This window comes from Zingiber officinale, chromosome 2A (genome assembly GCF_018446385.1).
Source record: "Zingiber officinale cultivar Zhangliang chromosome 2A, Zo_v1.1, whole genome shotgun sequence".
NCBI classification, from domain to species: Eukaryota; Viridiplantae; Streptophyta; class Magnoliopsida; order Zingiberales; family Zingiberaceae; genus Zingiber; species Zingiber officinale.
The window spans coordinates 22,667,452-22,681,982 of record NC_055988.1 but is presented as its reverse complement, the minus strand read 5'-3'; the positions used below and the strand labels follow the sequence as shown (position 1 = coordinate 22,681,982).

The window sequence follows — 14,531 nt, the reverse complement described above, 5'->3', positions numbered from 1 at the left end:
TACTTGCCTTATGAACTTATGATTTCTTCGAGTTTGCTACTGCGCCACTATTATTACAATAAATTGTAATAATCTTTGGGCAAACCAAAAATCATGTCTAAGCCCATCATGAAGTTTTTGAGTCATCCAACTTCTATGGATACCTCAGAGGCTGCCATATTCTCAGCTTCTATGGTGGAGTACGAAAAACACCTATGCTTAACACTCCTCCTTAGTTATGACTTCACCTCCTAAAGTAAACACAAAACCCCGAGGTTGGTTTACTATTGTCCCTTCTAATTTGAAGTCAAAATCCGTGTAACCCACAGGAAGCAAATTATCTACCTTGTAAACTAGCATATAATCTCTAGTCCCTCTAAGGTACTTTAATATATGCATTACGGTAGTCTAACATCCAGATCCTGGGTTACTTCAATATCTGTTAACTATGCCCTGGGCAAAATAAATATCTGGTCTCGTTCACAACATAACATACATTAGGCTTCCGACAGCCGAAGCGTAAAGAACTGCCTTCATGTCCTCTATCTCCTTTGATGTTCGGAGACATCTCTTTAGATAAAGCTACTCCATGCCTAAAAGGTAAGAAACCTTTCTTGGAGTTTTGCATGCTAAAACGAGCAAGGATTGTATTTATATATGAAGCTTGAGATAGGCACAACATCCTTTTTTTTCTTGTGATCCCTTATGAATTTGATCCTAAGAATGTGTGCACATTCTCCTAAGTCCTTCATATCGAATTGTTTGGACAACCATACCCTTACTTCCGACAACACTTTGATATTGTTTCCAACTACCAAAAATGTCATCTACGTATGGTACAAGAAATACCACCACGTTTCCATCACACTTCTTGTATATACAATACTCATCAGGTCACTGAATAAATCCATAGGTCTGGATTACTTCATTAGACCAGATGTCCAAGACCTTGAAGCTTTGCTTCAGTCCATAGACTGATTGAGCTTGCACACAAGATGCTCTTTGCCCTTTGCAATGAACCCTTCTGGTTGCTTTATATGGATGTTTTCTTCAAGACTTTTATTAAGGGATGTTGTCTTGACATCCACTTGCCAAATCTCATAGTCCATATGAGCAGCAATAGATAAAACACTACAACAAAAACCCTCATAGACATCGGTTTTCCACCGGTGTCTATTACATTTTCGACCGATGTCTTTGAAGGCGATGTAAAAAGTCTACCATTTTAGACATCGGTTTAAAACCGGTGTAGTATCACTTAACGACACCGGTGTTCGAATTGGTTATTAACCGGTGTAGTATCACTTAACCACACTATTTCATCAACGGTGTAAAACCGATGTAATATTGTATGTTAATAACACTTGTTTTGGCAGCGGTATACGATCGATGTAATATTAGTTAATAACACCAGTTTTACAACGGTGGAAAACCAATGTAATATCAGTATTTTGTAACAATACAAATTTGATTTTTGAAACAGTAACAAAAAAAATACACAAATATTCTTCATTCAACAGTATCCATAAAATACACAAATATTCACAAATTACATAAATATTCTTCTTACAATAATACAATGAATAATAAGATTTTGTTGGGGTTGTACAACGAGGCTACGTACGTTCAAGAAATGGTCAATGGTAATGCAACAGAAAACTGACTGCTGAAGAAGGAACCTTTCTCTTACTCTGCCCCCTCATGTCTCCGATCAATTATAAGATGTCCATCAGTAGTGTCAGATATAATTCAAGATTGTTTGCTGCAGAAGGAATCCTTTCTCTTTCCCTATCTCTTCAAGTCTCCGCAAAATCTTACACTTCAAGCACACACAGCAACCTTAAAACTGAAATGGTTCTTGTTTATCATCTTGAATTCCAACCATTGACCACATCAGGAAAACTGGAAAAAGAAGCTCTCTACCAAACTCAGCCTAAACTTCTTGACCTCGAGTTTAGTTCAATGCTCGGGTAGGAGGCGTCGAACTAGTTCAGGAGAAGCGCTTTCAAGCTCTGCAAACATGTTTAAATCTCATTTAAAGGACCATCGACGGACGGACGACGATTAGACAGGAAGGTGAACAAGGCATTACCTTTAGATGTGAAGTTGAATAAAGGAGGAAGAGGTTTGCCACTAAGCAAACATGTGTTAGGATCTCTCAATTCATCAAAGAATGGATGAGAGCAGGCCTCCAACTGTATCAATGATGACAAACATGTTTATGTCACTTGGAATACATACCAATGGCAAACCATTAATGATCAAAATAGAAACTAGCAAGATGTAGAGAAGACATTATGAAAGTGAAACAGAAAAACTTTATTTTTATTTGGATGTATCATATACTTACCGTTGTAAGACGCAAATTAGGTGAGTATTGAAGTAGTGTTGACACAAGATCAATTGCCTCAGGGGGTACAAAATTTGCAAAAAAACTGCATGTTGTAGACATGGTGTGTTATTGTGTGGATTACTAGGAGGATCATCATTATATTACAGGTTTAGCTACCTTATGCCAAGGGTGACCTTTCATGCATGGAAATTTGAATTCTGAATAATTTGGGTTCATAGACTTGAATTCTGAACAAAATCTTATTGTTCATTGTTTACTGCTCTAATATCCATTTGCTTTCCATTAAACTCTCAGAATCTGAAGCTTAGTGGAGTAGGCATTGGCAATCCAGTCGGGCTGGGAGGAAGACCACTGCAGTTGCTCGATCTCTACTCCGACAGTGTAGGCAAGTATGGGATCGAGGCCACCCTCAGCAGAAGCGGCTGCCATAGACTTCTGGACGTTGCCATGATAAACAAAAATATCATGAGGAAGAATCTATAGAAGTACCTGGACAACATGGGAAAATTCATTAAGAAGTATCTTAAGGCATTTCTAAAAAAACACATAAAGCTTATAAATTATCAGAACGTTTGTTCAAGTTTGCAGACACACTAGCCTCATTAAATTTGCAAATGCACAACACTTGTACATACAGTGAGAAAGGAACTGCAAATTCTATGGGTACATGATTAGAGTGTTAGTCCTTCATTGGCAATAATAGATAAAAGCTCACACACTGATAACCGTTAGTGTGTGTTTGCAAAGAACTCACTGTAGCAGTTCGCCTCTCATTGAAGCATTTGGACTTCTATAGTTCCTTGTAGAGTTCACCTTTAGCTGCATATTCCAGTATCAAGTAAACTCGAGTCTGTGATACAAAATCTAGGTCAACTAAGGTGGCATAAACAAAATTCAGGTTCAATATGCCTACAATCTTTATAAGTCAAGATAGAGCCGAACCTGATCATAGAAGTAACCATATAGGCGTAATATGTTTGGATGTCGGAGGTGGCTTTGTATCTCAACTTCACGTCACAGTTGATGCTCAACTTGAGATTGTTTGAGCTGGCTCTTGAAAAGAACTTTCAATGCCACGATATGGTTACTTTGCCTCGCCAAAATGACACAAAGAAATCAGTTATAACATAATGAACGTACCAGGAAAATGAACTCTAGTATGCTATGCAACATTTCATTGCACCTCATGACTTGATGATGCTCAAACAATGCATTTTACAAGCCCTACTACCTTTTCACATATCCACTAAACGAAGAACAAAATACTTACCACTAAGATGACAACAACAGAAATGTCGATTTCCATCACAAGATTCCAATTGACCTATTCCTCCATACCACCATCCTGCAAAATATAATAAACACATTTAGTTCACCTTTAGTTAGATATGAACATGCAACATTTCATTGCACCTCATGACTTGATGATGCTCAAACAATGCATTTTACAAGCCCTACTACCTTTTCACATATCCACTAAATGAAGAACAAAATACTTACCACTAAGATGACAACAACAGAAATGTCGATTTTCCATCACAAAATTGCCTTGTGACAAATTCAAAAGCTTTGACTTTTGCAGTAAAATTGAATCCAGACTATCTGTTACAGCTTTTATCATGCTGCCTAGCCTACTCTTAAACAAAATTTGGTTATTAGAAGAGAAGAAATCATTCACCGACCTAAAAGAAGCTCTTGATCTCTGCTTGCGCAAGACTTCAGTGTCATAGCAATCCACAACATCCTCGAGATCGTAGACCAAGTACCTGAGCTTCCTTGACAAGATCTTCATATCATAAGTGAAAGGGCGGGACTCGACATCTTGGATCACCATGTTAACAATTAGCAACAACTCCTTGAGCTTCTCCATCTTCTCTTCAATATCAGTTATTTCCTTGACGTTCTTGTTGCGTCGGATGAGAATTGCCACCTTCTCGCCCATGATGCGAGCCATAGCAGTTACCAAAGCTGATTCCATAGCTGTCTGAACCTCGAAGGAACAAAGATTCAGAAGCTCTTCTTCTTCCTTGTGCCTGAAAGAGTCTTTTTGAGAATGTAAAAGAGGCACTAATTTGAACAAAGACTGTAACGTTTATAATATGCATTTTCATATACATTAAAGAAAGTCTCTTATACATATGATCATAGAGTATATATATATTTTGGTCAACTTCTTCTATGACCACAGTTCTTCTTCCATGTGGTGGATATCTACAAGTCGAGAAGAATGAATACGCACGCCATGTTATATGAAGCCAGTGCGATAACTTTGACAGACACAACTTAACTTTTCAACAAAAGGAGAACATATTTTGAATTCAAATGAGAGAAATTGTCCGCATACCTTGCCAGAAAAGTGTCAGTGCAGTCATCGTAGCTAACTTCAGCATCATAACATGAGAGCATAAATCCTAAATGCCCATGCTGCAAAACAACATTACAAGCCTTAGCAATCCAATGAGGCAAAAAGGGGAAGAATCCATCGACTAAATGAACAATCCATCCGATTTAACTGAAGAGCAAATCAAAGTTACCGACGAGTGTGGAATTTTGACAAACACAGCATGTGCAGAACATATGATAATGATGATACACACAAGGCAGAGTAACAATCTTGAAGATATATGCAGAACTCGAGTCTGTGATACAAAGGAGAATCTAGGTCAACTGAGGTGGCATAAACAAAATTTAGAAAAATTGATAAATAAAATAGAAGAACACAAGAACTGGAGGAAAACAGGGGAAAATGAAGCTGTGGGTTATAAAGCAAGGAGATCAGCAACATTCGGAACTATTACACTACTACATGCTTCCTACTGTTAAGAAAAAAAACCCTTTCTTCTCATCATATCAAGGAAGTCGATAATGGGAGGAAAACAAAACAACAATTTTCTCACCATGGAACTTGAATCAAACCGAGTGAGAGGCGAAAACAAGATCAGAAATAAACCTTAACAAGAAAATAAGAAGAAGAAAGAACAGACGTCACTATATAAGCCATTCCCTACCTCTCGCTCAAGCTCTCCGCCTCTTCTGCCGACAGCTGCGCTCCAAACATCACGGGGCTAATGCCGCCTATGGGCTGCCAGGAAAAGTGATTGTAAGCGTGAGGAGCCAAAAATTAGGGCATTTCTCGGACTACATTACCTTGAGCGTTCGTCGGGACGGCGGCGTCATCCCGACAAGGTGCAGAGAAGAGAAATTACTAGCTTTGGTCATGCTGATGCCGCTGTCGATGATGGAAAGTGTCTTGTTCGCCTTGTCAGGCACGAGGCGGATGAAGAGCTCCGGCTGGGCATCCAGCTTGCTCTTGTCGGTGAGACCCTCGAACCGGATCTTATCGAGTGCCTGCAGTCACACGATTTGCTTCAGCAACGACAACACGGGAAAAAAACGAGAGCAGCAACATGGAAAGCAGCGATGTCTCACATCCGAGGCGTTGCTAATCAGCTTGCGCAGGAAGATCTCCTTGTTGGAGTAGAAGGTGTTGATGATGAGACTCAGCAACTGGTTGATCTCCGCCTGGAACGCGAAGGTCTCCGTCTCCCCCATCTGCACATCCCCCATCACCTTGATCGAAAGAAACTGGTTTCGCGAACGGGAACCGGAATCGAATGAATCAAGTGCTTTGATGTGATCTCGTCGGCCCCTACCTTAGCCGGGAAGAGCGAAGAGAGGAAGGAGGAGAAGGAAGAGAGGATCGGACGAGGAGGCAGAATGGAACGATTTATGCTGCGATTTTGCTTAGGACTGAAGCAGGTGGTTTTGATCCTAATCGGGAGAGAAAGGGGCGTCGATCCAGGAAGGGGAAGAGGGAGATGAGGCTGAGAGAGATGGTCGGAGGTTTAGGTTAAGGTTTAGGTTTAGGGTGAGAGAAGGGGCGCGATATTGGTTTAGGTTTGGAGGGAACTTTGTGAAGTGTTGTAAATTTTGGCTGGTGGAAAAATTAAATTATTATTTTTTGGTTCATTAACACAGGGTTTTAAAAACCGCTGTTAAAATCGGTGTCTATTAACAAAAAAAGGCGCTCATAGACATCGGCTAAACAACCGATGTCTATGAGCGAAAATTTGCGCTCATAGACACCGATTTTTGAAAAAATCGATGTAAAATACTCAAAAATATCAGTTTTTGCTTAAAACTGTTGTTGTTCCACAGATGTCTATGAGGGTTTTTCTTGTAGTGAAAGAATCCGGATAGACTTAAGCATGACTATCGGTGAAAAAGTTTCCTTTTTCAACAAGCCATGCTTTGAAACTTTCCGCCTTCCCGTCTATCCCTCTTTTCCTATTGAAGACCTTTTAACACCCAATGACTTTTGCACCATCTGGTGGTTCTACAAGCTCCTAGACTTTATTAGAATACATATATTCTAATTTTGTATTCATTGCTCTTTGCCAAGATGCTGCATCCTTATCTTGGAGCGCTTCATCATATGTCCGGAGATCAGGTTCATGTTCGCTAGGGATTAAGTCCAAAGACTCTCACAAAATATGAATTTTTCAGGTTGCCTAACAACCCTCCCACTACAATGAGGCACTGTCTGTAATTGTGTATCATTTGTGATACATGTTGCAGTTTCTTGTGATATTTTATCTTGTACAGTTGGTACTAGATTAGACGTGTCCTTTATTATTTCTTAAGAACAATTTTTTACTCATAGGCTTGTGGTTCATAGTATAGTCCTCTTCTAAAATTGGACATTGGTGCTAACAATGACCTTCTGATTTTAAGTACTATAAACTTCCTTTCGTTTCTCTAGGATAACCTGCAAATAAGTAAACTCCTGTCCAACTTATCAATGTCTCTCATGTGCTAGACCACCCCAAATCCGAATATGCTTCAGACTAGGCTTACACCCATTCTGCAATTCTATGGGAGTAGAGAGTTCTGACTTAGAAGGTACTATGTTCACTTCTGTTTCCAATGTATATCCTCAAAATAAATTTTTGGTAATTCTGAATAACTCATCATTGATCTAACTATTTCCATAAGAGTCATATTCCTTCGTTCTACTATACCATCTGTTGTGGTGTACTAGGTGCAGTTAGTTGGGATTGAATCCCAACTTCTGATAAGCAATTTCTAAACTCTCCTAAGAGGTGCTCGTCACTACGATCTCACCATAGTGTCTTGATACTATTACTTTGACGTTTCTCCGCATCAGCCTCGTACTCTTTGAACTAATCAAAGCACTTAGACTTGCGGTGCATCAAGTAAATCTATCTATATCTCGAATAGTTGTCTATAAAATAGACGAAATATTCGAAACTACCTCTTGTCTAGATAGTCATAGGACCACACAAATCAGAATGAACCAATTCCAACACATCTTCGGCTCTATACCCCTTAGATTTAAAAGCTTCTTGGTTATTTTTTCTCCCAAGTAAGACCCGCAGGTTGAAAAAATTTCCACTACCAATGAACCCAAGAGTTCATTGGTTATTATCCTTTGAATCAAACTCAAGCTAATATAACCTAGCCTTAGACTGCCAAAGATGTGATTGGTTCATTTTCGAAGGTTGCTTTCTTTTATTAAAGTTAGAAGATGTGTTATTAATTTCCATTTATTGCATCGTGGGAGTTATTGGATTTATAAATTGCCAACCAACGTATCAGAATAGATATTTTTTTCTATTTTCTCGATAACAACTTTGTTATCAAAATAGACGCAACATCAATTCTTTAATAGTTTAGAAACTGAAATAAGGTTCTTTCTAAACTTATACATAAAGACAATTTCTGAAAATCCATATTTTATTCCTATCAAAAGGATAAACATCTCCCACTGCAACAGCTGTTACTTTTGCAGCAGTGCCCATGCAGACGGTATTTTCCCTTCATATAGTTGTCGGGTTTCCTGGAACCCCTACAATGAATTGCAGACATGATCAGTGGCTCTCATATCTACACACCAGGTACCGGTAGATAACACCACTAATCTTGTATCAACTAATGAATAAAATACACCTATATTGTTCTAAATTCTAAGAGAACAGTCTACCTTAATGTCCAAGTCCAATTTCAATCATTATAATTGGGACTACTAAGTCTATTCTATAGTATAACAATTAGGGGATTGACAAACATATGAATCCTATGAATCATAAAAATATTTGGTCAATACCTAACACCTTAAAATCCCCATGAATTTTGTATGCCACGATAGTGTGGATGTATACAAAAACAAAGAGGAGATTTTATCCATTAATTTTATTATCTTGTCAACCTAACTTTATGACAAATAAAATTAATAGTTGGTCTATCTTTGATCAAATATTTGGTCAAATATTTAAATTTAAAATAATATTGATTTCTCAAATAATATTATTTAAATTCACCAACACCTCAAACACCGGGAATTATGCATGCCACGATAGTGTGGACGTATACAAATTTAAACATTTGTAAGAGGAGTGTTTTACCCATTAATTTCTTGTCAATAAATCATTATGACAAATAAAATTACCTCAAACACCGTGAATTTTGTATGCCACGATAGTGTGAACGTATACAAAACCAAACATTTGTAAGAGGGGTTTTTTCCATTAATTTTATTTTCTTGTCAACCTGACAAATAAAATTACCTCATACACCGTGAATTTTGTATGCCACGATAGTGTAGACGTATACAAAACCAAACATTTGTAAGAGGGGGTTTTAATTTTATTATCCTGTCAACTTATCTTTTTGACAAATTAATAGTTGGTTTTCCTTCGGTCACACAAATAATAGCAGTGACTCTGATGGGGAGGATACAGTTAGGATCGTCGTACTCGGCTAGAGAGGGGGGGTGTGAATAGCCGACCCCAAATCTTCGTTTCTTTCTACAAATCTAGGTTAGCGCAGCAGAAATAAAAATAATAGAAACGAAAGCGGAGAAATCAAACCTCAAAACGTGTCGATGTAACGAGGTTCGGAGATATACTCCTACTCCTCGGCGTGTCCGTAAGGTGGACGAAGCCTATCAATCCGTCGGTGGATGAGTCCCCAGAAACCCGGCTAATAATCACTCCTTCTGGGTGGAGAAACCTCGCCACAATGTTTTGCAAAAGCAATACAGGAGTAGAAAGCAGCAAGAAGCAAAATACAATACAAATGTATGAAACACCTTCGCTTACTTGCCTTCTCTTCGACTGGATGAAGCAGCAGCTTCTCGGATCCAACCACAACAGCAACTGATCAGTTGGTCCCAGCCGAGTGGAAGCTCACAAAAAGCTTCAGGAACGAAGAGCTCAGCAAAGCTCGCAGAAGAACTTGAAGCATCAAGAAGAAGAGGCAGGAACAAGAAGAAGCAGAAGCTTCGGAGAAGCAGAAGAAGATAATTGTAGCAGCCCTCGATCTCCTTTTATAACCTCTGATATCCTGAGCCAATCTGCGAACCTGCAAGCAAAAAGGCCAGAACACAGAAGCCCGAAATAACCTAGCCGTTGAGTCGCAATGGCTAGTCCTGGACCGATCAGGCTCCACCCTGATCGGTCCAGGGTTCTTCTGATCGGTCATGGAGACTGATCAGGCTCTATGCTGATCGATCCCCAGACCGATCAGAATGCTTTCAGAGAGAGTTGCATGGACCGATCAGGCTTCCTGCTGATCGGTCCCCAGACCGATCAGTAAGCTCACAGAGGCACACTGATCGCTTTCTGATCGGTCTCCAGACCGATCAGGAAACCACAGTATCAGTGGATCGGTCACCAGACCGATCCAGGTCTTAGTTTTTGCCCAAACCAAGTCTAAACCAATATCCGGTCAACCTTGACCTCTTGGTACATCATGCTTAGCATCCGGTCACTCCCTTGACCTGCTAAGACTCCCCACCAAGTGTCCGGTCAATCCCTTTGACCCACTTGGACTTTTCTCTTCGTGTCAAGTATCCGGTCACTCCCTTGACCTACTTGACCTTCTCAACACCAGATGTCCGATCACCCTTGATCCATCTGGATTTTCCCTTGCCCGGCTTCACTCACCAGGACTTTCACCTAGCTTCACTCACTAGGGTTTTCACCTGACTTCACTCACATGGATTCTTGGCTTCACTCACGGGACTTTCCAATGCCCGGCTTCACTCACCGGACTTTCCCCCAGCTTCACTCACCGTGACTTTCCCACCGCCTAGCTTCACTCACGGGACTTTCACCTAGCTTCACTCACTAGGGTTTCTCACTTGGCTTCACTCACCGGGACTTTTCCTTTGGCTTCACTCACCAACACTTTCCCACTGCCTGGCTTCACTCACCAGGACTTATCCGTCTGCCTGGCTTCACTCACCAGGACTTTCCACATCCGGTCCAGAGAACGAGCTACCGAGCCCTCTCTGACCACAGTTCGGAGAACGAGCTACCGAGCCCTCTCCGACTTCCATCCGGTCCAGAGAACGAGCTCCCGAGCCCTCTCTGACCACAGTCCGGAGAACGAGCTACCGAGCCCTCTCCGACTTCCCATGTGCCAAGCTTCCATACTTGGACTTCTCTGTGCCAAGTCTCCATACTTGGACTTTTCCCGTGCCAAGCTCCCTGCTTGGACTTTTCACCATGCCAAAACTCCCTGCTTGGACTTTTCACCATGCCAAACTCCCTGCTTGGACTTTTCCCGTGCCAAGCTCCCTGCTTGGACTTTTCCGAGTCAGGTCAACTCACCTCGGGTCAACCAGGTCAACCTTGACCACGGGTTGCACCCACAATCTCCCAAGCTTGTATCCTTGTAAAACATCAAGATACAACTTTTCTGTTCACGTCAAACATTGTCAAACATAACTCGTCAAACATCAAAACACAACTCGAGTCTGGTCAACTAGGTCAACCTTGACCTAAGGTTGCACCAACAATCTCCCCCTTTTTGATGTTTGACAAAACTCATAATCAAACTTAGGTTTTCTAATGTTCTTCCTTGAACATTCTCCCCAAACCTACACTCTCCCCCTTTTTGACACACATCAAAAAGAGTGAATCAAGGTCAAGAGTTTCTTTCTAATGAAGGTCTCATACCTTTCATTGAAACCCTTAATTTCTCCCTTGATACTAAGGTCAACAATTAACTTAGTGATAATCCCATATCACTCAAGTCTTTAGGAGTAAAAACTCCCCCTAAAAGTCAACTCCCCCTAAAAGTCAACTCCCCCTTGACCATTGCACCAACAATGTCTTGGAGAGTTTCAAACCTTCAAAATACCAACTCCCGAGCTGAAATTTCAGACAACCAGTCGAATTTTAGCAATTTGGCACGCCCTGATCGGTCACCAGACCGATCAGGCTCCCTCTGGATCGGTCCAGTGACCGATCCACATAGACCTGGACCGATCAGGGAACCTCCTGATCGGTCCACGACCTCTGATTTCTGATTTCTGAATTTTTCTTCTCCCGAAATTCAGAAACCTCTAGAAAATCACAGAAAATTTCAAAAATTGTAAAATTTTGAGGATACATTCCTCATAACATATACTATCATGGAAAAATAGTTTTCTATGAAAATAGCTTCCATTTTTCAATCTTGATACAAAGTTCACAAGTCTTTGAAATAGCTCAAAGTTAACTCATCTTTGTATCACCTTGTTCAATGATGAATGCTATCACTAGAAAAGCTTCATCAAGGTTTTTCAAATCAATTTTAAAATGATTTTAAACCCTTTAATTTAAGATCACAATCTTAGGGCTAAATGTACATGACTTATACACAAGCTTTCCCTATGATCCTCAATTTCGAATTAGGCTCATCTAGGTACAAGAACTATGCACCTTGATCCTAACTCATAATCCTAATATCTCACACACATCTAAGGTGTATCAAACACATCCAAGTCAATTTTGATGTGAGATATGAGTTTAGGTCATCTTAAGCTAAGTTCTCATGCATTTTCTAAACAACAATTTGATTTCCGTATCAAATTATGTTTTTGTCCTTAAATCAAATTAATTGATTATAAATGCAAAAGATGATGACATGGCATATAATGATATCATAAGTAAAAACATGTGCCAATGTCATGATGTCATGGCATAAAGTATGAAACTTAAATAAGGGATGCCATCTAAATAACCTAAGCATTATCATGACATTTCAAATGATACTAAATTAAATATGATGTCATGACATGGCATATGGCAAACAATATATGGCAAATAACATGTAAAGGTATAGAAGATACCTAATTCTAGCCTTATTTGCCATTTTTGATAGTTTTGATCATTTTGCCATAAATTCTATATTCCTAAGTGTAATAGACCTAAAATCATATCCTCAAGACTTTTATATCACTATGTGCCAACTAGATTGACTCTAGAAAAATTCCTCAAATGTGATTGGCACATCTTAATTATCTTAGGAATAATTTTCACTTTCATTTTCAAGGCTTGATTAGACCTTGAAAATTCCTAAGGTGCCACCTTTTGCCATGATTAGGTTAACTACCAATTCAAGTAAGGTTGGCACACCCTAAACCATCTAGTGTGATGGAATCATGCTCCTAGGAACCCAATACCTATTGGAGCTCATTGGGTTCACTAAGTATTCACTAGGGATGACTTCCCTAGCAACCCTTCTAATGACCCTCCTAGGCTTTGAAGCCTTGGTCATTTGGGACTCATCAAGATCAACTCTAGGGGTGACTCCCCTTGTGACCTTGGTGATGGTCTTCCTTGCCCTAGATTTTGTTCCATAATCTAATGGAACATTGTGATAAGTGGGCTTGACCACTTGGGACTTAGGTTTGTGACCCAAACCTTTCTTGTCCTTGGACTTGGGTTTTTGACCCCTAGACTCTAGAGTCAAATCCTTAAGAGCCTTTTCTAGAGAGTTAAGTCTTGACCTCAAGACTAGATTTTCTTTCTCTAATACCTCATGCTTTAATTTATCCTTTTTCTTTGAGGTATTCCTAGACATGTGTCTAGTTGATTTGGGATTTCTACCTAGGTTCTCCCTAACCATAGATGAGTTAATCCTAGGATTGACATTTCTAGTGTTGTCCTAACCTAGGCTAACATGTTTAGCACCTAAGCACATATATTGGTTCCTAAAGTTAACATGCTTATCATTATTAACAATTGCAACAAAACTACTAGCATGTATCTTATTGCAAGAGTAAGACTTAAATGTTACCTTAGGGTTTGCCTTCGCTCCCCCTATTGACGTGCTCGGTCTTTTGTCCTTGTGAGGTTGCCTCCCCCTCTGACATTGACTCCTATAGTGTCCCCTTCACTTGCATTGGAAGCACACCACGTGCTCCTTGCCCTTGCGTGTTGGGACTCCGGCTTCCTTGACCTTTGGCGCCGGTGGAGTCTTTCTAACCCTCTTTGGACATTTACTCTTGTAATGTCCAAATTCCCTACACTCAAAGCACATTATGTGTAATTTGCTAGAAACTAAATGGCTTGAGTTACCTAGAGTTGAGGATGGATGAACGCTCTCTCCTTCATCCCTTCCGGAGGTAGAAGCTTCTTCTTCTTGCTCCGAACTTGAAGAAGAACTCTCCTCCTCTTCTTCTTTAGATGTTGAGTGGCCCAAAACTTCTAAATCCATTCCTCTATGAAGTGAGCTACTTGGCTCACTTGACTCCTCTTCATGACTTGAAGTGGAGTTCTCCTCATGGAACTTTGCCAAGTTGTTCCACAACTCCTTGGCATCGTTATATCCACCTATCCTACACAAAACATTATTAGGTAAAGAAAATTCAAAAATTTTCAATACCTCATCGTTGACTAGGGATTGGTGGACTTGTTCCTTGGTCCACTCCTTCTTCTCTAGGGTTTCTCCTTTCTTGTCCATCGGAGGCTTGAAACCTAATTGAACACAACTCCAATTTTCGAGGTTAGTCATAAGAAAGTACTTCATTCTTACCTTCCAAAACGCGAAGTCGTCGCGATCGTAGAAAGGTGAAATTGTGACGTCTTCTCCAAATAACTCCATTCTCTAGCTCGTGCTCCCGCGGGTGTTGATCCAACGAAGAGCGACCTCGCTCTGATACCACTTGTTAGGATCGTCGTACTTGGCTAGAGAGGGGGGTGTGAATAGCCGACCCCAAATCTTTGTTTCTTTCTACATATCTAGGTTAGCGCAGCGGAAATAAAAATAATAGAAACGAAAGCGGAGAAATCAAACCTCAATACGCGTCGATGTAACGAGGTTCGGAGATATACTCCTACTCCTCGGCGTGTCCGTAAGGTGGACGAAGCCTATCAATCCGTCGGTGGATGAGTCCCCGGAAACC

General features: G+C 40.3%; 1 protein-coding gene across 1 annotated transcript; it reads right to left on the bottom strand.

Annotated features, from left to right (window-relative positions):
• Nucleotides 1–3,797: 3,797 nt before the first annotated feature.
• LOC122043583 (heat shock protein 83-like) lies at nt 3,798–5,899 on the bottom strand. The gene is made up of 6 exons (XM_042604199.1): nt 5,762–5,899; nt 5,480–5,680; nt 5,341–5,414; nt 5,230–5,236; nt 4,677–4,756; nt 3,798–4,365 (listed from the first exon to the last, which is right to left on the bottom strand). Exons 1-6 carry the CDS (start codon nt 5,897–5,899, stop codon nt 3,798–3,800), a joined length of 1,068 nt encoding a protein of 355 aa, XP_042460133.1.
• Nucleotides 5,900–14,531: the final 8,632 nt, after the last annotated feature.

Coding starts and splice junctions, on each gene's coding strand:
- LOC122043583 (XM_042604199.1), bottom strand. CDS start 5,899: ATGGGGGATGTGCAGATGGGGGAGACGGAGACCTTCGCGTTCCAGGCG. Junction 5,415..5,479: donor CGTCCCGACGAACGCTCAAG/GTAATGTAGTCC, acceptor TTTTCCTGGCAG/CCCATAGGCGGCATTAGCCC. Junction 4,366..4,676: donor ACTGACACTTTTCTGGCAAG/GTATGCGGACAA, acceptor AGACTCTTTCAG/GCACAAGGAAGAAGAAGAGC.